We start from the raw sequence: 23,874 nt of genomic DNA on the forward strand, positions 1-23,874 counted from the left end.
ATTAAGATATTAGTCTAATTCAGTGGTTCTCAACCTTCCTAACGCCGCAACCCTTTAATACAGCTCCTCACGTTGTGGTGACCCCCAATTTCATGGTTACAAATTGAACATAATTAAAGCACAGTGATTAATCACAAAAACAATATGTAATTATATATGTGTTTTCCGATGGTCTTAAGCGACCCCTGTGAAAGGGTCTTTCGACCGCCAAAGGGGTCGCGACCCACAGGTTGCAAACCGCTGGTCTAATTGAAGTTATGAATTTTACATTATTATTGGAAAATAACTTAGAAGCTCCTTTACATTGTGAAAGGCTGAGAATTTATAATTACTAAGGCCTATAATCAAGGAAGAAAATGCTTTTATAAATATAGTAAAAATATAGAAATTGAATCAACTAATTTATTAACTGTCTATTCTATAGATATTTCTAGTTAACATCTTTAGATAGAGTTCATATTCTTATCATTTCTCTTTGTCTTTCTCTCCTGCATACACATCCCCAGCCTCTCACTACCCCTAGTCATCTTCCATTATTGACCATGAAATACATGATCAGTTTTCAAATGGTAAGCTGTGGTTGAGTGTGCTATGATAGACATAGCGGGGCCATTTACTCTGTTTTGTAAAAATCAATACCAAAGTTTTATTGGGCCCTTAAATTATTGGATAATAATGTCACCATAATTTCTAGGAATCAAAGTTTTCTGCAATGAAGCCACATGTAGGGAGATTACAGAACAAAGTCATAAGCTTCCCCTGGCTGCTCTGTTCCCTGAGCACGACTTGAGAAGGGAGGCTGCTGTGCAGCCCTCTGAGCAGGAAAGGAGGACTGCTCCTTGTCTGCGGGGCTCTGCGCTCAGCCCTTCCACGCCGTCCTTTTTACACGATGGAAAATGCATGACAGTCCCAGTCTGGGACCAGGAGGGAAAGGACGAACCGGGCTTCGACCACAGCCTCTGCTGAGCCTCTTTGGGAGATGGAGGCCTTGATGGGGCAGTAAAGCAGGAAAAGATATAAAAGACGGAGCAGGTGGAAAAGAGGGGAAAATCCGAGGCTAGGAAATTATCTCATGTCTAATAGAAATAGGAAAGTGAATTCAATGGAATATTGCACAACTACTAAACATCACGGTTATGAAAATGTGTAGCGATGTACGAAACGCTTATGGTAGGTGACGGAGGCAGGAGGCAGTTGCTATAACCATGATTATAGCTCTGTACAAGAGTGCATAAAAGAAACCATGTAAAAAGAAACATCCAGTATTTCTGTAAGAGTGTCATGTTGTCATCTTAGCAAAAGTACAAAGTTCCACATTGAAAGATTTTTCTGGCAACCAGGCAGGAGGTCTTATATAGGAGATCTAAATACTGATCTAAATACTGATAAAAAAATATATACAAGAGAATTATTTCAATTTCTTTTTACTTACTATTCCTAAAATACTATGATACCTACAAATATGTTCCATTGCTCTGGTATTATTATCTATAATAATAAAAGCTTAATATGCTAATTAGACCAGATGTCCTTTAGGAGGTCCTTCCGGACGACCTTCTGGACAAAGCCAGGGCTGTGAGGGAAGCCCGGGTCCCGGGTGCCGGAGGGAAGCCGGTGCCGGCAGCCAGGGGAAGGAAGGCCTGCTCTTGCACAAATTTCGTGCGTCGGGCCTCTAGTAAAAGTATAAATGGCAGGAACTTAAACTCCAGGCTTATCTGTATATATACTCTGCCACTTCAGAAGTCAAGTACTCAGTTTGGCCAGAATATTAACAAAACACTAATCTCTCTCTCAAAAATAAATAATTTATTCTTTTTTAAAAATTCCAAATTGAAAATAAATGGCAATTTTCCTAAGTATATCTATCACCTCTTCCCACCTGCTTCTTAACCCAAGACCTGTGAGAAACACCCGGGGGTTTAAAGGCTGTGGGAAGGAGACCCTTTGTTCTCAGCAGCCTCACCCCCATTCCCAGCTCCCTCCCCCATCTTCACGAGCCGACTGGTAAATTTGGGACATATTTTCCCTTTATACTTGGCAGAAGAAAGATGTTAAACAAAGTATGTTAATGGTGATTGGAATAATGATACTCAGACCTAATTCCTACATAACAGCCAATTCTTACTCTAACGAGAAACCTCTCTTGTGAAGCTATTTGTTTTGGCTTTATTCCAAATATTGAATCCTATTTGCTTTTTTTGTGGTTTGATTTGTGCTCTTGCTTCCCTCTGGTGTAAGAAGCCAGGATTTACTTTTGACAATAAATGGCCTTTGTCATGATTCAGCTTCTGGCAGAGATGAAGATGGAGAAGGATTTCTTTCCCGTTGGGAGAGAAATTGCTGGAATTGTGTTAGATGGTAAGTTTTCAGATGTAAATACCTGTATCTGTTTTCTAAGGTAAAAGAATTACATGGCAGCTAATTGGGAACTGGCACATAAAATCATACACTCGTCTTCAAATAGGAAATGTAATTATACAGAAATGTTTTTCTTTTTTAAATTAAAAAGAAAAATAGAAATTAATTGGTGTTTTATAATTAAAGAGCTTATTATACTTCAGTAAATATTTAGGGATTATGTATTTCAATCTATCAGCAATCGTACTGAATAGAATGACCAATGTTGTTTACAAACCAGCATAAAGCACTTCTGTACATTGGCTTTTGGACCAAATTTACATAATAGTAACTACATTGACATTAAATTTTAAAGTTTGTGTAAAATTGATCATTTAAAAGTTAAGCATTTTGCTCATCTAAAAATAAGTTCTGCCCTGGCTGGGGTGGCTTAGTGGTTGAGCATCGACTTATGAACCAGGAGGTCAGGGTTCGATTCCGGGTCAGGGCACAGGCCCGGGTTGCAGGCTCGATCCCGAGTGGGGGGCATGCAGGAGGCAGCCGGTCAGTGATTCTCTCTCATCATTGATGTTTCTGTCTCTCTCTCCCTCTCCCTTCCTCTCTGAAATCAATAAAATATTTTTTAAAATAAATAAATAAATTAATAAAAATGGGTTCTGGGAAGAAATAATCAGTAAGATTTTATGATTGCTTTAACTCAAAAAATGGTTAAGTTTTATGTCGTAAATAATGGTGTTAGCATGCAGGACAGGAAGCTAAGGACTGGAAATAGTTTGTTTCTAAGTAGACCAGCCGTTCATGTTCGCTGCTAATGGGTAGTTCGTGATCAGTGAGTATATGGCTGCTCTTTCTGCATGTGCGTGAATGAGCATGGAATACAGTGGGTTTGACTATTTGAGTTTTGCCTGTAATTTTATTTAAATATTTAATCATAATAAATTTGATTCTTTCTCAATGTAATCTAACAGCTAAATCATAATTTCATTCCCTCTCCTTTCTTCTGCGCACACTGTAAGAAAATAAAAATAAGAATTATAATGGCCAGAAGATGAGTAATCATTGATTTATTCATTTATTCCATATTTAACGAGCACTTGCTAAGTGCTTGGTATCTGAAGATGAATAAGATAGAGTCCCTACCCTCAAAGGGTTCATAATCTAGCCCTGACCTGTGTGCTCAGTGGTTAGCGCATCGGCCTGTGCACCAGCCCCTCCTTCCCCCTGCCGGGTTGGGCACGTGCTGGAGGCAACCGGTCGATGTGTCTCTCTCACATCATCTTTCTCTCCCCTCTCAGCCCCCTCACTTCCACGCTCTCTAAAATATCAATGGGGAAAAATATCCTCTAATCTTTTTCTGGATTGCCAAAAATGAAGTGTTCATAACGTAGGGGAGAGACAGACGCGCCTGAGTGGAGCGCTGCGAAGGGAAGGTCCGAGGACTGGGGCCAGCCCAGCGAGAAGCAGGGGAGGCTCCTGGGAGTGAGCGGGAGAGCGCGGGCGGCAGGAGGTCGCTCAGGGAGGGGCCCTGAGCGCAGGCAGAGGCGAGTCATGTCGTGTACTAAGGACTAAAGAAAAGGCGAGAATGGCAGAGTTTGGTGTTGGGCTAAGATACTTGGCACAGAGACATTTTGTCAAGAAAATCCTTGCAGCAGAAGAGTAAAAGGTAGCAACCCTGATACTTCAATGATGATATGGACGCTGACTCCTCCGGCCCTGGCGGGTGGCTCGCTGGGCTGAGCATGGTCCCGTGCACCTAGAGGTGGCAGGTGCAACTCCCAGTGAGGGCACAGACCGAGGTTTCGGGTTCGACCCCCAGTTGGGGTGAGTATAGGAGACAACCGATTGATGTTTCTCTCACATCAATGTTTTTTTTCTCTCTCTCTTCCTCTCTCTCTAAAATCAATAAACATATCCTCAGATGAGGATTAAAAAGAAATGGGGGAGCCCTAACCGGTTTGGCTCAGTGGATAGAGCATCGGCCTGCAGACTGAAGGGGCCCAGGTTCAATTCCGGTCAAGGGCATGTACATTCTCTATCCCTCTCCCTTCCTCTCTGTAGGAAATCAGTAAAATATATTAAAAAAAAAAGAAATGGGGGGGAAACGAGGCATGAGGGTAGGCAAGGGCCAGGCCCAGGCAGAGCCTCCTATGTCAGCCTGGGTTGCACGGGAGGTTGTTGGAGCAGCCACATAAGGGTGGACTGCAGGCAGCCCGGGCTGGAGGTAGGAGGGCTGGTTGGGTTGTAGACCAATAGCCAAGAGACGACGGAGTCCATGACCGAGGCTTTGGTGGCAAAGGTGAAGACGTACATAGGCAAGAAATACTGAGGAGGAGTCAGCATGGCTTAATGATTGACTGGAACGGGAATTAAAAGCAGGCAAGAGCCAGGAGTGACTCCCAGGGTTCTGGCTAAGCTATGAATTGGTGCCACCAGTTGATAAGGGGAGAGGATTTTATTAGGAGGAAGACGGAAAGTTTAGATTTATGGTTGTTGAGCTCAAGGTACGTAAGTGATATCCCCTGGAGATAGCTAGTGAGCAGGACTGTGACTTAAGCTCAAAGGTGAGACTGTGCAGGAAGTGCACGTATTTGAGAGGTGTCAGCATGTACTTATATTTGAAGTAATAAAGCTGGTGAACTCATGGGGGGGGCGGGTAGAAGCAATGGAGAAGGGACATATGCATAAGCATGGAACCCTTGGGAATGCTAATTCGGGCAACAGTCAAGGAAAAGTACGGTGGCCCAGCAGGCACAGCTACTGCAGGAGGATGGCCAGGGAGGAGCCAAGAACCGGGAGCAAGGGGGCTGGCCACGGGAACATCAGACGGAGCCCGCCAGCGTCCCCTGCAGATGTCAGATCCCGCCTCCCTCACGGCTCAGGCTCAGCCGTTTGCTCCCCTGTGAGCCTGGAAGGAGAAGGTCTAGTGATGCTGTGAAGATGAAGTGTGATGTCAGAGAATGCTGCACACAGTGGGCATTAGTGGCGTTTCCTCTCATAACTATTTGAACAAAAATATTCTAAAGAACTGGCTGACAGTAGAGGCTTTTTCTCTGCGTGTGCCGAAAGTGTCACTCTCATTTCTGTGCAGTCCCAAAATGTTCTGGGCACCACCTGGAGTTCATTTCCATCATTCCAAATCAAAGTAACTTCCGATGTGACTCTTACCACAATTTCCCGTGTGTGTCTGAGATTCTGCAACTGAAATAACGATGGGAACTTGGGCTAAGGGTGGGAAGCCGTGTGACCATCATGGGAGCTGTGAGGCGGACTGTTTCCCTGTATTCCTTAATCCGAAATAGAGAGACGTTCTTCTCTGTGCTGTCAACAGCCATATGGCCCCGATTTTGTAGAAAATTTTGTAAAGAATCTGTATTTTAAAAAAATTGTATTGACTGAATTGAGAGAGAGAGACATCAATTTGTTGTGCCACTTACTTGTGCATTCATTGGTCGGGTCTTGTGTGTGCCCTGACCAGGAATCAAACCCCAAACCTTGGCAACATGGTCTAACCAGCGGAGCCACCGGGCCAGGATGGGAATCCAGATTTGAAACGTTCTATCCAACAGTCTCTATAGACCATCAAAATGTCCTGCACATTCTTGGCCTTTTCTCTGAGTTAGCAACTGTTTATAAACCCATGGGCCTTTTTATTTTAATAGTTAAATAAGAATGATATTTAATAACCTCACAATATTAATTATTAATTTTCTCTATGCTTTAGTTGGAAGTAAGGTATCATTTTTTCAACCTGATGATGAAGTAGTCGGTAAGTTGTCTATTTTACTATCATCTCCCTTTTCTCTGTACAGTTATTAATGTTTGCTGTGACCTTGCTTCATATACAAGTACTTTCCTGATTTGTGGAATTTGCTCTCAAAAGTCCATTGATGAAGGGAATCGGGAGTTTGATCTCACAGCAGAGCACTGGAAACGTTTCCGTATTTGGCTGTAAGTCAATATGAGATAAAAAGAAGGCCATTGTTACTGTGCTTGGCGCAGCCCTGGGCTGACAGACCTGTAGACTCTGGAGAAAGGTCATAGGTCATCTGCACGACCAACCTGGCTCTAGAGAAGCTCCCTCTGCACCTCAACTGGAATTGTACGGGACCTCTCCCTCACTGCTCTTAGAAAGCTAGAATTTACTGGGGACATTTCATTTACTATTCTTTAAAATCCATAGTTAATACTATTTTACATATACACACACACAAACACGCTTTACATATGTCCTAGACCAGTGGTCGGCAAACTGCGGCTTGCGAGCCACATGTGGCTCTTTGGCCCCTTGAGTGTGGCTCTTCCACAAAATGCCACGTCCGGGCGCGCACGTACAGTGCGATTGAAACTTCATGGCCCATGCGCCGAAGTCGGCCATGAGAGTAACGCCGGCCGCTCCTGACAATGAAGCCGCTCACTCGGAGATGGTTTCCCTCGGTGTCGCCCTATGCAGCATGTCTGTGTTTATATTTACTTCAGTTTAAATATTGTTTCCTTTCAGGGATCCTACCCCTGGATTCGGAAGACCCTGGACTCTGTGAGGCTGTGCGGGTGCACGAGCACTACTTGGGTATGTGCAGTTCAGGCTTGGGGTTCAATAGTTCTCACTTCGCTGGTGTGTGTAGCAACATCGTCATTTCTTTGCCTCTCCTGTGAGCGTACATAGGAAATAACTGTTGGCTGGTCATGTGACTACCTCGAGTTTATAATTTCGTATCGTAAAATTTATACTCATACTAAACAGTATAGAGACCTTTAAGTTTCATTCACACGGCTCCTGGTGAGAGGTTTGAAAAGAAGTTTCTCTCTCTAAAATTATATTCCCAATAAAAGAAATTATATTTTTTTATGCTTGGTTATTCATTGAAATTGGAAATGTTCATTTACAATTAATTTTAGCCCTGGCCAGTTAGCTCAGTTGGTTAGAGCGCATCCCAATAGACCAAGGTTGCAGGTTCGATCTCCGGGCAGGGCCCGTACAAGAATCAACCAATGAATGCATAACTAAGTGGAACAATAAACCGATGTCTCCCTCGAAAATCAACAAATCAAATTTCTTTTTAAATCAGAAAATCCATGCAGAGTCTGAAACAGGAAAGAACCAAGAACACTTGTCTTTGGTTGCTATTGCTAATATATTTTGATAAGTGTTCAGTTTAAGTGAAATGTTAATTTTTAATTTTTCTTATATTAATTTACTTGAATATTTAAATTAAAATAAATATAAACACAGACATATTGCATGAAGCCATTGTGAAAAGTCATGGCATCTCCTTAGCAATCAGGGAAAAGCGAATTAAAACCACTTAGAGATGTCATTATGCACCACAGGACGGACAGTTATAAAATCTGACCATTCCGAGGGTCAGCAAGGATGTGCAGCAGTGGGACCTTTTATGCACATAAAAGCATAAATTGGTACAAATGCACAGAAAATGATTTAGCATTATCTAACAATGCAATTTCAGAGCCATTGTGATCTTAAATATAATTGTATTACTGTTAGTATTTTTTTAAGGACCACTTGTGTGGGTTTTTTTAATGAAAATGGTAATCCCAATTATTAAGATGGAACGTGTTCCCCAAAATTCCATGTAAGTAAGTTGTGTGTAAACTAAACAAGCACTAATGGAGGAACCTAGGTGCCCTCAAGATGGCCTGTCTACGTATCAGCCATGGAATGTCTGACATTCAAACTGTTAGCAACATGGTCTCAAACAAATTAATTATAGTCATGCACCACTTAACAAGGGGGATACAACCTGAGAAATGAGGCAAGTGCACTGTCAGGCGGACATCCCAGAGGCTCTGACACACACTGGATGGCATGGCCCTCTACACACCTGGGCTGTGTGGCAGGAGCAGCCATTGCTCCCGGGCCACAAGCCTGTACAGCACGTCACTTTACAAAACATGAGATCACGTCAAGCACAAGATAACATGATGCAGTCAAGAGACGTGGTAAGCACGAGGTGTACGAGGCTGCTGCAGATATACATAGCATACTACTTTACAGCAAATTTTTTTTATACGTAGAAAGAGTTCACTCTAAAATAACAATTAAAAAATAGTAAATACCTAAACCAACATAGTTGTTATTATCCAGTGTGGTGTACTGTACATACTGTATGTGCTGTACTTTTTCTTCTATCTTTTGGAATTTAAGTACAGAACAGGAATCTGGGTCTGTCAAAATCTGGCTAAAAGGATGCACACTCATCCTTTAGCCAGATTTAAACCACATACCATATAATGCATCCATTTAAAGTGTAGGAGTCTGTGGTTTTTAATATATTTAAAGAGTTATACACCCATCATCGCAGTCTAGTGTTTTTTTTAATCCTCACCTGAGGATATTTTTTCCATTGATTTTTAGAGAGGTAGAGAGAGAGAGACAGAGATGGGCGGGGGGGGGGGGGGGGAGAGACATCGACATGAGAGAGTCCCATCAATTGGTTGCCTCCCACACGAACCCCCTACTGGGGCCAAAGATCAAACCGAGGTATATGCCCTTGACTGGGAATCGAACCTGAGACCCTTAGGTCTGTGTGTCCGTGCTCTAACCACTAAGCAACCGGCCAGGGCTACGCTGTACTTTTATATACCTGGCAGTGTGCTGGATTTGTTTACACCAGCATCACCACAAACGTGAGGAATGGGTTTTGTAAGCGGGCACTGTGCAGTAGGAATTTTTCAGCTCCATTATAATTTTATGTGATTATATGTGATCCCATCGTCATATATGTGACCCATTGGTGACAAACATCGTTATGTAACACATGATAAATTACATGCTCATTAGCTTATGTTTTGCTGTTTCACCACCTTGCTTGTCTGTTGTAACATTTTCAACATGTATATTTGGATGCTCGGCTTCCCCACTAGATGGCACTAGTTGTTGGTAAAAGCAATGAGGACGTTGCCATTGGAGGAAACATATTTAAGAGAGCTGGTAGAGGCTATGAAAAGTGTTATAAAACAAGTTTTGAGGTAAAGTGAGAAAGGATTGATTGCACTGTGAAAAGATCACATTCAGTGTACAAAATAAAGACAAAACAAACATTCAATAATGAAACATGAGGAGCAGCTTGATGGTCAGCTCAATAGAGCTCTCTGGCCGGGTTGCTCACTTGGGTAGAGTGTCATCCTAACCAATGCAAAGGTTGCAGGTTCGGTCCCCTGGTCAGGGCACATACCAGGATCAACCAATAAATGCATAAATAAGTGGAACAACAAATCCATGTTTCTCTCTCTCAAAATCAATACATTAAAAAAATTTTTAAATTAAAAATAAATTGTATTAGAAGTTTGCATTTGTTCCCATGCAGTGGAAAGCCATGGATGACATCCAAGCAGAGAAGTGTTAGGATGTTATTTATGTTTTAAAAGATCATTCTGATTCATTTCTATTTTTCAAAGACACTTAAAAAGATTGAAAAGAGAAGCCAGAGTTGAAAATAATATTTATAAGGCATAAACAAATAATTCATCTAGAATACACAAAAAACTCCTATAATCAATGAGAAAAAGACAATACAAAGAAAAATTGATGAAACACTTGAACAAATGGCCAAGAAACACGGCAAGACGCTCGCCTTCCTCAGTATTGGGGAAAAGCAAATTAAAATCCGAGGAAAACCTCTCCACACCCACCTGATGGTAGGAATGTACACTCATGCCAAGGCTCCGAGGATGGTGGCAGCATCAGACTGTAGCACATGACTAATGACGTGCTGATTAGCTTAGTATGTTTGGCTGTTTTAATGCCTTTTCACAGCACAAGCAATCCTTTCTCACTTTACCTAGTTCACAGCTGTGGGAGAGGAGATCACACAGGCCCTTGGGCGGGTGTGGTAAAGTGGCAGGTAACCCGGGACCTGAGGGTTCTGTTCCTAAGAGAACAGCCTAGAGCAGTGGTTCTCAACCTTCTGGCCCTTTAAATACAGTTCCTCACGTTGTGACCCAACCATAACATTATTTTCGTTGCTACTTCATAACTGTCATGTTGCTACTGTTATGAATCGTCATGTAAATATCTGATATGCAGGATGGTCTTAGGCGACCCCTGTGGAAGGGTTGTTCGACCGCCAAAGGGGTCGCGACCCACAGGCTGAGAACCGCTGGCCTAGAGGCAGTGGGCACCCGTGTAGCACTATCTTTCCCACAAGAGCTCTGTTTATCACTGCCCCAAGCTGGACACCACACAGATGCTCCTCACGAGAACAGATAACCAAAGTAGGAGTGTGTTAAAAACAATGTCGAGCATAAAAAGCAAGACAGAAAATAATGCATATGGATATGGCTGCATCTAGGTAAAGCTTAAAACCAGGCAGAGCTGAGTTACCTTATTTAGGAATGAATACTGGAGCACTAAACTATGGAAGCAAGTGAGAAATTAAGTCAGGATGGTGGTGACCTCTGATGTCAATCATATCAATTTAAAAAGAGAAGTGACCTCTGGTGGAAGACGAGGCTCTGGGTGAGGGCTTACGCTTGGGCGGGACGGAGGCAGGAAAACCGCGCGGTAGGGGTGGAGCAGGACCAGGGCCCTGGTGGGAATGCCCAGGCCCAGGAGCCAACGCCCACGGGACTTGCTAACGGATTGTTTCCTGTTCTCTGTGATAGTTCACAAGCCAGAAAAAGTGTCGTGGACAGAAGCCGCTGGGACCGTTGGGGACGGGGTGCGAGCCTACACCGCTCTGCACTACCTTTCGCGGCTCTCCCCCGGGAAGTGGGTGCTGATCATGGACGGAGCCAGCGTAGGTGCTAACAGTTTGCTCAGAAACAGGCCAAAGCACAGCAACGTGGGAACGGGCCCTCCATTTACTAGCATAACTCTTTGCCAGTAGCTTAGTCACTGATTTTTATATTTTTTACCAAATTCCTATTTTGTGAAAATAAGCAGCTTTTATCAATAAGATAAAAGTTAGACTTGCTGTGTTTCTTACTTTGAATGTGCTAGTAATTACAAAAGCAAACAAATATTTTCATGCCAGTCACACAAAGCCTGAAATAGCTCATGAAGTCTTTGAAGCCATACCTCAGAACTCCCTACCAACTTCATATCATATCCCTCACATTTACACTTATGTTAACAAGGTGTTGCATTTATAGATGCAAATATGTGCTACTTTAAACATTTTACCTGCATCATCAAAAAAATAATTCTACACTAAAAACAAATACATAAAATCATATTATAATCTGCCCTGGCCGGGCGGCTCAGTTGGTTGGAACATCATCCCATACACCAAAATGTTGTGGGTTCAATTCCTGGTTAGGGCACATACTTAGATTTCAGGTTTGATCCCCAGTCAGGGGCGTACAGGAGGCAACCGATGGATAGTTCTCACATCCATGTTTCTCTCTCTCTCTCTCTCTCTCTCTCTCTCTCTCTCTCTCTCTCTCTCTCTCTTCCTCCCTCCTTCCCTCTCCCTTCTCCCTCTCTTTCTCTAAAATCAATAAAAACATATCCTTCAGGTGAGGATTAAAATATGTATGTATACATATAAATTATACAAATGTTACAAAACCTGGGTGCTTTCACAGTTTTACTTTCTATCTGGCTGTTGCTGAAATGCTTCTCTTTGAAAAAAGCCAGAACTGTCCTCAGCAGTGCTTTCAGCCTGGTGTTAACACCGGGACAGCAGAACTTCCCGGAACTTGCCCCCCAGGTCAGCAAAAGAAAGGACGGAGGGTTGAAGTGCCATGACCCTCCCGAGTGCTCCCTGGACTTGCAGAAGCCCCTGAAAGGCCCTTTTTCTCATCCCAAAGCTGCTTTCTAACTCAGCTCCATCCTGGAAGGCATTTGTTCTGGTGAGACTGGGTGAGAGCATGGGGACCAAGCGGCTCTCTACCCCCTTTGAGGAAGGAAGTCAATCAGCTGGTTAATCCTACTTAGCTTCTCCGTATTGTTTTCCCTCTGCTGTCAGATAACATTTAAAAATATACTGAAGTACCACTAACGTCTTACACTTTATTGAACAGCCTGTAAGACAATTTAGAGGTGGCCTCTGCCCTATGTGTGTGAGCTACTGTGTGTATTTTCCCACACAGGCGCTCGGGACAATAGCTATTCAGTTGGCGCATCACAGAGGAGCCAAAGTGATTTCCACAGCGTGCAGCCCGGAAGACAGGCAGTACCTGGAAGGACTCAGGCCTGCTCTCGGTGGGTAACCCCACTCAACACAGACTTTCAAACAAAACCTGGAAGGCGCAGCACCTTTTAAAATGCACTTAGTGTCTGTGCTAAATCTAAGTTTACTCAAGTAATAGTTTTAATGAATTGTTTTGTTTTTAATATATTTTAATTGATTTTTTTACAGAGAGGAAGGGAGAGAGATAGCCAGAAACATCGATGAGAAACATCGATCAGCTGCCTCCTGCACACTCCCTACTGGGGATGTGCCCGCAACCAAGGTACATGCCCTTGGCCGGAATCAAACCTGGGGCCTTTGAGTCCGCAGGCCGATGCGCTATCTACTGAGCCAGAGGTGGGCAAACTTTTTGACTCGAGGGCCACAATGGGTTCTTAAACTGGACCGGAGGCCGGAACAAAAGCATGGATGGAGTGTTTGTGTGAACTAATATAAATTCAAAGTAAACATCATTATATAAAAGGGTACGGTCTTTTTTTTTTTTTTTTAGTTTTATTCATTTCAAACGGCCGGATCCGGCCCATGGGCGGTAGTTTGCCCACGGCTGCACTGAGGGCTAATTATTTTGTTTTTTAAACCTATTTTTTTTTCAATGTTTTTTCTTCTTCTTTGTCCCATTGTTATCAACTTAGCCAAGTTTGAATGAGGTGAACTTTGAAACAATTTAGAAATACCTGGTGCCTCTTTGGTTTCAGTTAATAAATCAGTGTATTTTGCATCCTTGGTATGTTTCTCCGCTGGCCTTACCCAGTGGTTTACCTCTAAAGTTGTCTGTTTTCTGTGATATTCTAGGAAGGGGATGGCCGCGTATACAGAAGCACACATCAGATAGAGTTTATGATGAACAGGGCGTGGAGGAGACTCAGAGCCCTTGAAAAGAGTGAACTTATCTGGACAGCAAGTGGAGAAAGGCAATAGATTGAAAAAGGAAAAGAGAAAGAGAGGAATGGAATTTAATAGACTGGAGTCACAGAGTGAACGGGAGTTTAACAGATGAAGAGAAAGAGGACGGGCGGAGTGTAACTGAGCGGCAGGCAGGCAGGCAGGCAGTGGTTGTTGGTGTTAGTATGGATAACATCGCTGAGTCCGCAACAGCCCTATGGCTAACGGGAAACAGCAGGTAGGGGAGGTGCGGGGAGTTCTGTGACTGAGAAAGAAGAAAACAGCCTCTAATAGAGAAATATCATGTCGCCCAAATAGATTTTGTACTGGTTAGCTCTAAACTCCATTAAATCTGAACATACTTAAAAATTACTTAATCTTTCAGATCATGTCTTAATGTATATTTACCTCTGGTTTTATAGGTTCTCAGTTCTGGCAATATAAGGTACAGAGAACAGTCTCCTGTGTAAATAGACTAGCCTTGGGACACGCTAGCCACAAAATGCTTATATTTTATTTTATTGAATATGCCAGTCCCTTCGTTTAAATGGATCCTTACCAATATCAGGTTAGATGAGAAAAAAGTATCATTTGGATTCAGTAATTGTTGGAACCAGTTAATTCATTCCAGAGCAGATGTTTGCTCTTGCTCTCCCTCTGGCTGGCGTTGATCACATAGAGAGCAGTGCAGTTGCCTGACTTCCTGTCCTTTGCAGCCCGAGTGATCGACGTGTCCGGCGGGAAAGCCCATGTTGCTGAAAGCTGTTTAGAAGAAACAGGTGGCCTGGGAGTCGACATTGTCCTGGACGCGGGAGGTAGGTGCTTTACTGAATCAGTAGTCTGTGCAATTGTAGTCATGGCTGAATTTTAAGAAAAACAAAACAGCCTCACCTGGTTTGGCTCAGTGGATAGAGCATTGTCCTGCAGACTGAAGGGCTCAGGTTCGATTCTGGTCGAGGGCACATGCCCAGGTTGCAGACTCAATCCCCAGTTTGGGGTGTGCAGAAGGCAGCCAATCAATGATTCTCTTTCATCATTGATGTTTCTATCTCTCTCCTTCTCCCTTCCTCTCTGAAGTCAATCAATATATATATATATATATATATATATATATATATATATATATATTTATTTATTTATTTATATTTATATTTATATTATTTTTTTAAATACATTTTTTTTTCAGGAAATAATTTTTAACATATTTATTAAGTTGCTGTTTAGTTTTGGGTTCTTTTAAACTTTCATATTTAAATTGGCACTTCTTCAATTTATCCCATTGTAAACTCTGTCTGGAAGAGAGAGCATGCTTGCCTTTTAAAGTATAGGCATTGATGCCGAAACCGGTTTGGCTCAGTGGATAGCGTCAGCCTGCGGACTGAGAGGTCCCGGGTTCGATTCCGGTCAAGGGCATGTACCTGGGTTGCGGGCACATCCCCAGTAGGAGATGTGCAAGAGGCAGCTGATCGATGTTTCTCTCTCATCGATGTTCCTAACTCTCTCTATCTCTCTCCCTTCCTCTCTGTGAAAAATCAATAAAATATATTTAAAAAAAATAAATAAAGTATAGGCATTGGATTGAAGTATCCCTACAAGAATCTACAAACATGATCTCTTCCATGGTTCCCACACGATACACATTAGTTTAGTCTCAGCCAGATGCTTTTGCTAGTTCCGGCCTCTGCTGGCTGGCTGACTTACACAGTCTCTGTTTGGAAATCGAAGAGAATTCTGTCCCACTCTCACCCTCCTTGCGTTTGTGCTGTTTAGCACCTAATTTGTACAGTTAGGTCGGGCCATCTCACCTAAAGGGTAGGTTTTACCATCTGCAAAGGCATTCTGCTTACGCTTCGTTAGAATTTACCCTCTCCCGTGAGAATCACGGCGAATACAGCTACATGCGGCCATCATATGTGTTTCTTTTTGCCAGTATTTTCAGGATTTTAAATTCACTCCAAAAAAATCTTTCAGTGGAAGCGAATGTATACTTCCTTAGCTTCTCAAGTTGAAATTCCAATAATTATGTCAAAGTATGACCATCTTGAGTCTGTGCATTCCTTAATCAGAGGTCAACGTTTCCCAAAGTATCAAGCGACTGATGTTATGGTTAAAACTATCAGACTTAGTTCCATGTTGCATTACCTTGCCTGGTTCTCAAATGAAAAAAAGACTTTCTTCGTAGTTGTTTTACTTTTTGTTGTTGTTTTTTTTTTTTTGTTAATCCTCACCCAAGGATATTTTTCCATTGATTTTTAGAGAGTGGAAGGGAGTGGGAGAGACATAGAGAGAGAAACATTGATGTGAGAGCCTTCCACATGCACCTGGTTGGGGGTCTGCAACTGGGGATCTGCAACTGAGGTACGTACCCTTGGCCAGAATCAAACCCTTGGCCCTTCTGTCCAAGGGCCAATGCTCTATCTACTGAACCAAACCAGCCAGGGCTGAAAAACACTATTTTTCTTTAGTTATTTCACTTATAATTAAATCTGGAGTAAAGTTTATGACCAGTTTTAATGCAAAAGTATATTTTTAAGGTGTCTGAATACATTGTGTTGACTTTTCCTTAAAGAAATGCTTTCTCATTCCTACATTAAAAAGGAAAGAACTTGTTTGAAGAATAAATTTTCATCAGATGACTAAAATATGTATTTCTTTACTCTCTTTTTTAACTATTCCCTTGTAAGTGAGATTATATAGTGAAGATGATGAACCGGCTGCAGAATTACAACTACTACCACATAAGCATGATATCCTCACACTTCTGGGTGTCGGAGGCCATTGGGTGACGACAGAAGAAAACCTGCAGGTATGACTAGAAACAGTAAAGTATGACTCTTCCACCAAAAGGATACAGTTAACAAAGAATAATGCCTAAGTCTTTGAAGGCAAAATGTGGCCAAATTTGTGTAAATTCTGAATTATACCCTATTTTTTTTAAAGAAAGGTAGTTTTTACACTTTAGCTACATGTTGGCCAAAATGTTGAAAAGTGCCTAGTAGAGGAGTTCATTTAACTTATTTAGGAGTTTGGATGCAGTGACTTCTGAATTTAATAATATTTGAAATAGGGTTTTTTTAATCCTCACCCAAGGATATGTTTTTTTTTATTGATTTGAGAGAGAGAGGAAGGGAAAGAGAGAAACATTGATATGAAAGAGAAACATCAATTGGTTGCCTCCCATATGTGCCCTGACTGGGAATCAAACCTGCAACCTTTTGGTGTACGGGCCAATGCTGCAACCAACCAAGCCAGAGCAAGGATTTTTTCTTAGTAACAAACACTGACATATACTTAGCAAAATATTTCTATATAAAATTATCACAATTTCTTAATTGTTCTAATTGGAATATGTGTGTGTGTGTGTATCTATAATAATAAAAGCGTAATATGCTAATTAGACTGGACAGCTGAACAACCTTCCAGATGTCCTTCCAGATGAAGCCACTGTGGTGGGGGCTGAGGCAGAGGCGATTAGGGGTGATCAGGCAGGCAGGAAGAGTGGTTAGGGTGATCAGGCAGACTGGTGAGCAGTTAGGGGTGATCAGGCAGGCAGGCAAGTGGTTAGGGGCAATTAGGCAGGCAGGTAGAGGCGGTTAGGGACGATGAGGCAGGCAGGCCGAGTGGTTAGGGGCGATGAGGCAGGCAGGCCGAGTGGTTAGGGGTGATGAGTCAGGCAGATGAGCGGTTAGCGGTGATGAGGCTGGCAGGTGAGCAGTTAGGGGTGATCAGGCAGGCAGGTGACTGGTTAGGGGCAACAGGCAGGCAGGCAGAGGTGGTTAGGGGCGATCAGGCAGGCAGGCAAGCAGTTAGGAGCCAGCAGTACTAGATTGGGAGAGGGATGTCCGACTGCTGGTTTAGGCCCAATCCCACAGGAATCAGGCCTAAACCAACGGTTGGACATCCCCCAAGAGGCCCCGAATTGTGAGAGGGTGCAGGCCGGGCTGAGGGACGCCCCCCCCCCATGCATTAATTTCATGCACCAGGCCTCCAAAGTGTGTGTGTGTGTGTGTGTGTGTGTGTGTATATATATATATATATATATATATATATATATATATATATATATATATATTTATATTTATTAGAGGCCCAGTCCATGAAATTCATGCACTGGGGGTGGGTCCCTCAGCCCGGCCTGCACCCTCTCACAGTCTGGGACCCCTCGGGAATGTCTGTCCAAGCCGGCAGTCAGACATCCCTCTTGCAGTCCATGACCCCTCGCTCCTTACTGCCCGCCTCCTTGCTGCTCCTTACCACTTGGCTCATTGCTCCTTAGCGCTGCCGCAGAAGCGGGAGAGGCTCCCACCACTGTAGCTGTGCTTACCAACCATGAGCCTGGCTTCTGGCTGAGCAGTGCTCCCCCTGTGGGAGCACACTGACCACCAGGGGGCAGCTCCTGCCTTGAGCATCTGCCCCCTGGCAGTCAGTGCGCATCATAGCAACTGGTCGTTCTGCCATTCGGTCAATCTGCGTATTAGACTTCTATTATATCAGGTATACAGTCTCCCAAAGATACATTTCTTAATAGAATTGAAATTAAATATTTTTATCATGGTTGATATGCAAATACCATAATTTTCATATACCAGTCTTCATGATTTTCTGACACCCTCATGAAAATGACTGGGAAGTAGCAACCAGAAATCTAACACACACACACACACACACACACACTCCACTACTGCATCATCAGGTTTCTGGTTGGCCTTGCATGTGACCTTGCTATTTCATCATTTTGGAGAATGAAATGCAAAAGAAAACATGATTCACAGATTGTTATTAAGTTTGTGTGCTGGTTATTTATGATTTGGGTATTATTTAATTTGTGTAGAATTTTTCTGGCTCAAGATACCAGCCCTCTTTCTGCTGTTAAACTCAGTGCTGATCAGTCTTTGTGCATTCTGTCCAAGCTGGATCCTCCAGATAGCCACTGCCTCTTCCTCAAGGGAGCAACGGTGGCTTTCCTTAACGACGAAGTTTGGAATTTGTCAAATGTACAACAAGGAAAATATCTTTATATCCTTTTTTTCTACTGACTTGAGTTTCTGGCTTGACATTTACCTTGCATTATCATAATTAAGTTCTTTAATATTGGTAATAATAAATAATAGCTAACTTTCATTCATCATGCCAAACAATGTTCCACAGGCTGTGTAAGTATTAATTTACTTATATATTGAAACCACCCTCTGAGGTGTAATAGTATTAGCATTCCTAGTTCACAGGTGAAGGAACTGAATTGTAGAAAAGTTAATTAATACAAGCCCAGGGATTCAGCTAGCAAGTGGCCGGGCCGGAATCGTACCCAGGCAGTCTCGCGTGTTTCTGAATGGGAGATGAGCCGTAGTGCCATGGACGAGTTTGTTTTGGTTTGGCCCTGGCTTATGGAAACTCCACGTCACCGTGAGAGCTGGCATTCTTACACCTACGGTGGCTCCACTGTGCACACGTTTCAGAACACATGTCTCAGTTAAAGAGTTTGTGGGGTGTTTTTAAGATTACCAATGCTAGGAAATCTTCATCAACTGAGGATGAGTTTGATTTTTTTAAATGCAAGTTACTTGGAGACAAATCTGGCAAAGGAAGCCAAATCATTCTAGTTTGAGTAAAAGTAATGAAAAGTTTTCATGAGAATCTGAAAGCTGTTCCAAAAGAAAGGTCCAAACCTCTTTAGAGCAAGGTGAACTTACAGATAAACCCCTTATTTCTAAGATGACTGTCCTAAAGGCAGCTGCACTTGGTAAAATTTTTAAGAAATTGGGTAAAAAATAAGTTCTCGTAACTTAATAGTGTCCTTGTGCGTGAAGAGCCCCATGCTGGCCTCGCTGCCTCTCCTGTGGCGCTGAGAGTGTGTAGTTCCACGAGTGACGTGTACAAAGGGCAGCCCCCCAGGCCAGTGACGGCGAACCTCCTGAGCTCGGCGTGTCAGCATTTTGAAAAACCCTAACTTAACTCTGGTTCCGTGTCACATATAGAAAGTTTTTGGTCTTTGCAACCACAGTAAAACAAAGACATATTTCTGATATTTATTTTATATATTTAAATGCCATTTAACAAAGAAAAAAATCAACCAAAAAAAATGAGTTCGCGTGTCACCTCTGACACGCATGTCATAGGTTCGCCATCACTGGTCTAGGAGCAAGTCCAAGGGTGCAGAGCCTTCAGATAGGGTTTCCTTAGTGTGTGCGTAGTTGAGTTTTAAAGAGCACATTTCAAAATCAGAAAAGTCCCTTAATGTAGCGAGTGAATGAGATTAAACTATTTCTGATTAAATATTTTCCTATCAAATTTAGAAAATAAACTAAATCTTTAACTTTCTAGAAGAATTTTGTTTGAATTTCAATTTAAAGCAACTTAAATGTCCAATGACATTATAGTAATCAAGAATACCATTACGTATTAACAACAGAGGAACAGCATGTATTAAAAGCAATAGAGTATTTTGAATTTTACATGTCATAATACAGGATGGCTGCTTAGCCTGTCACTTAATTCTCTCAGCTGCCCTCCCTTCCCCTCCAGACATGATTTTAACCTATTTAACAAACCCAGGGACCACGTTGACACATAACACGCTTAAATGAAATGATGTTAAGTTTTCAAAAATCAAAAATACACGACACACTCTCTCTTATGCATACTGTTGGCAATTTCATTAACAGAAGTAAAAAGAGAATTTATAGTATAAATAAGTAAAATCCATATTCTTTAGGTCCCTTAAAAAAATCTTTAAAATGTATTATGTTCATATTTTTTAATTTACATTTTCTCAAGTCCTAAATCAGACTTTAGTCTCACTTATGCAAGCCTCTCCCAGGTGTTGCTGCTTGTGATTTAACATAGAGTTCTCCTTCCAATTATGATCATAAATAGTTCTCCAGTGCTAGCAATTACATAGACTCTCAATTCTAGTATTCAAATTTCAATTAAATGACTAGATTCCTTAAAATGTTAGTTTTCTGACTCTCTTAGTTGCATGTCACACAGTTTATTAACTTTCGTGCACACAAATTTGGAGTCTATAGCCATTTCGTAAATGAATGTGCACCCACAGTAAGTGGTGTTTTTAACAAAGTCACATAAGTGGTGCTAAAGTGAAACCCTGACACCATTCCATCACCGTCTCTTTGGAAAACACCTAGTCATTCCTTAGGACAGGCAGTCGGCTTGCGTCTGTCGTCACTTGTTTTTAGGAGTTTAGGCTCTATTACGTCACCACCGCTCTCATTTTTCCCATTCCCCGCCACCCCCTCTTTTTTTAGAGAAATTTGACAGCTTACAGAATTTCTGTAACCATTTTTTAATTTTGAGAGTACAAATACTTTTTTAAAAAGTGAACTGCCTAGCATCTTCGGCTGATTGCTTTTCTTTAAACTTCTGTCTTTCACACTGCCACCTTAACTGTTCTTCCAGCTACGTGTCTTAAAAGATGTGATGGAGAAGTTAGCAACTGGTGTTTTTAGGTACGCTGAATTATCAAATCATTGTTCTTTATTTTTCTGTTCTCAAGGGGATAAGGCTGGCATTTTTGTTTCAGCTTTCACAGCACACCTATTGCCTCCATATTTTAGTATTTTGTTTAAATAGCTGCTCCTTAACATTTCTCTAACATTTTTTTATTGATTTCAGAGAGGAAGGGAGAGGGAAAGAGAGAGAAACAGCAATGATGAGAAAGAAACATTGATCGGCTGCCTCCCGCACGCCCCCCACTGGGGATCGAGCCTGCAACCGGGCACGTGTCCTTGACTGGGATCCAACCCGGACCCTTCAGTCCGCAGGCCCACGCTCTGTCCACTGAGCCAAGCCCGCGGGGGCGTCAGCATTTCTCTGGGTGACACACCAGTAAGTGTCCCTGAGTTTTCCTCACTCCGTTCCACACCTACCTCATCGCCCCTCCCAAAGCAACCTGAAATACAGCTTGAGAAGCGGGAAAAGTTAAAGTTTTTTATCTATTTATCAAAAAGAGGGAGCTGATTTCCCCTTTAAAATGTAACCAGTTGTGTCGGCCGGAGCGGCGGAGCTGGCCGTCATCCTGGGCACCCGGGCCGCGGGTTCAGTTCCCGCCGAGCACGAACCCAGGATCGGGGGTGAGACACCTCCCGGGGATGCAGGAGGCAGCCACCCGCTCCTCGCTCACATCAGTGTTTCTAAGTCAATAAAAACATTTAAAAACAATTAACGACTTTTGATGGTGGACACACTAGTGAACAAGTTCGCATTATTTAAAGTGATGCGATGGCATAAGCAGGTCTCCGCGCCCAGCCTGTGTCTGCTTGTCTGATCATCTCTCTTCCGCAGGCCTCGTCTGGACGAACCCATCCCGCCGTACGAGGCCAAAGTCTCCATGGAAGGTGTTCAGAAAAAGCAAGGAAGAAAAAAGCAAGTTGTTCAGTTTTAATTTTATCTCCCAGATCTCAGTTGAATGAACCCATTCCAGTATTTGAAGCCAGAGTTTCCTTGGAAATTGTTCAGAAAAGTCAAGGAAGATAAAAGCAAGTTGTTCCCTTTTTAAGCATGTTTTCCTGCTATCTGAGACGAGATGGTTATTTTAAATACCTGAAACGTATTTGAAAAGTTAATGTACAAACAGCCAAGACAAGTCTGTAATTAACACCTGAAGGGAATATTCTGGAAGTCGTCTCAGTGCCTGTGTTTATGTAGCTGCCTCCGAGATAACCTTCTTTCCAGGAAGAACACGAGTTTGGGCAAAAAGCCACGCTGCCTCCTGATAGGCCGTCAGCGCTGCCTGTCAGCGCGCCGGCCCCGCCCACGCCGTCCGGGCGGCGGACCGCGGCGCGTCCTTCACCCTCTAGTCTAGGGTCTCCGCCTGCCTCCGAGGACCCGGCCCTCAGGCCCCGGGCGCCCACGGCGCGGGGAGCGAGGGCGGGCTGGGCCCCGTCGGCCGGTCGGTCGGTCTGCGGGAGGGGCACCCAGGCCCTTTCGCCGGCTGCGGTCCCCTCCTCCCCCCGCCTAGCGTTTCCTCCTCCCCGGGCGGCGGCCGGGCTCGTCACTCCCCGCCGTCCACAGGGAGTGCAGCCGGCGCCCGCTCCACCGGCGACCGGACGCGACCGCAGCAGCGCCAGGGGGCGCCCGGCACCAGCAGGCCCGGCGGCTGCGCACGCAGCGGGGGCGGGGCCACGCCGGGGCGGTCCAGGGCGCACGCGCGCGCCACGGGGGCGGGGCCACGCCGGGGCGGGGCCGGCGCGCGCGGGAAGCGCCTGTGGTGGCCGCTCGGTGCTGGGCGGCCGCCGCGCGCCATGGCCTTCTCGGTGCCCGGCTACTCGCCCAGTTTCAAAAAGCCGCCCGAGACCCTGCGGCTGCGGCGGAAGAGGGCCCGGAGCCTGGGGGCCGCGCTCTCCCCCGGGGGGCGGCCCGAGCCGGCGCCCCGCCGAGCCGCTCTGGCGGCCGGGCTGCCCCTGCGCCCCTATCCGGCGGCGGGCAGAGGCGGCGGCCCGGGCGCGCCGGGCAGGAACCCCTTCGCCCGCCTGGACAACCGGCCGCGGGCCGCCGCGGAGCCTCAGGACGGGCCGCCCCGGGCGCCGAGCCCGGTGAGTGGGGGCCGGCGGTCGGGGGGCTCGCGGGTGTGCGGGGCGCTCCGCGCTGGGCCGAGGGGGGCGGCGCTCGGGCAGCAGCGCTCGTGGGGCTGGAGGGGAGCAGCCCCCGGGGGCCCGGCGCCGCGTGTGCCCGCCTCCCCCGCAGCCTGGAGCCGTTCCGCGGCGCCGGCGCGGCCGTGCTGGATGCCGAGCCCTCGGCCGTCCGCGTCCGACTCGGAGCAGCGGGAGGCCGGCCGGGGCGGGGCCGCACGGGCTGGGGGAGCGTGTGCCCGCGGGCAGCTCACTCGGCGCCTTCCGCCCAGTCCCCAGGCTCTCGCCGGGAGCAGGACCTGCTGCGGGAGGAGGAGCCCGAAGGAACGGCGCCCGCCGACTCCCTCCAGGTAGCGCCTCGGCCATCGGCTGTGCATCTCCAGCGGACGCCTCGCGGGGCGGAGGGCGCGGGTGGGCGCCTGGCCCCGCAGTCCTCCCCCTCCCCCTGCGGATGCCGCCGCTGCGGGAACTTAGCTTTTCACGGAGTCTTCTCGTCCCCTCGTTACCCCACAGGATGCTAACACCCCCACCACTGCTACCCTCCACTCGCACACGCACAAGCACCCACACATGCACACACACGCGCGCACATGCACACGCACACACACATGCACAAGCCCGCTTCCATTCCCCACATCCTTGTGCTGTGATGGTCCCACCAGGGCACAGTGGTCCTGAGACAGTGAGCTCGCCCCCAGGACCAGTCTCCCTTCCTGGTAAAGAAAAGGCCTTCACAGGATCTACTGGAAATGTCCCCTCTGCCTGCTGTGTTTGTGACATCACCTGAGAAAGTCCTCGTGATGTGAGAATATTGTTCCACGTGTTCTCCATAGCCACGGGCAGCTTAGCCCCGGGTTCAGAGTTTGAGTGGCTCAAAGGGTGTTTGTAAAATACTC

The 23,874-nt window shown here is 44.9% G+C and overlaps 2 protein-coding genes across 11 annotated transcripts in view; both read left to right on the forward strand.

Annotated features, from left to right (window-relative positions):
* CRYZL1 (crystallin zeta like 1) overlaps positions 1–22,028 on the forward strand; it is a 36,428-nt gene extending 14,400 nt beyond the window's left edge. For 2 of the 7 annotated variants that reach the window (XM_036352233.1, XM_036352237.1), the window contains 10 exons: positions 2,286–2,358; positions 6,080–6,124; positions 6,857–6,925; positions 10,981–11,114; positions 12,412–12,523; positions 14,111–14,209; positions 16,079–16,200; positions 18,305–18,410; positions 20,812–20,857; positions 21,693–22,028. In XM_036352233.1, the coding sequence (XP_036208126.1) occupies positions 2,286–2,358; positions 6,080–6,124; positions 6,857–6,925; positions 10,981–11,114; positions 12,412–12,523; positions 14,111–14,209; positions 16,079–16,200; positions 18,305–18,410; positions 20,812–20,857; positions 21,693–21,792 (906 nt within the window). In that variant the 3' untranslated portion in view covers positions 21,793–22,028. Of the gene's footprint in view, positions 1–2,238; positions 2,359–6,079; positions 6,125–6,144; positions 6,307–6,856; positions 6,926–10,980; positions 11,115–12,411; positions 12,524–14,110; positions 14,210–16,078; positions 16,201–18,225; positions 18,411–20,807; positions 20,858–21,692 lie in introns of those variants that run through there. The other 5 variants (XM_036352239.1, XM_036352236.1, XM_036352240.1 and 2 more) reach the window with 5 other exon arrangements.
* Positions 22,029–22,572: 544 nt separating this feature from the next.
* Positions 22,573–23,874, forward strand: part of DONSON (DNA replication fork stabilization factor DONSON) — a 28,991-nt gene continuing 27,689 nt past the window's right edge. For 3 of the 4 annotated variants that reach the window (XM_036352231.1, XM_036352230.1, XM_036352229.1), the window contains exons 1-2: positions 22,573–22,942; positions 23,251–23,328. In XM_036352231.1, coding sequence (XP_036208124.1) covers positions 22,652–22,942; positions 23,251–23,328 — 369 coding nt within the window. In that variant the 5' untranslated portion in view covers positions 22,573–22,651. The remainder of the gene's footprint in view (positions 22,943–23,250; positions 23,329–23,874) is intronic. The other variant, XM_036352232.1, reaches the window with a different exon arrangement.

This window comes from Myotis myotis, unplaced genomic scaffold (assembly GCF_014108235.1).
Source record: "Myotis myotis isolate mMyoMyo1 unplaced genomic scaffold, mMyoMyo1.p scaffold_m19_p_2, whole genome shotgun sequence".
Lineage (NCBI taxonomy): Eukaryota > Metazoa > Chordata > Mammalia > Chiroptera > Vespertilionidae > Myotis > Myotis myotis.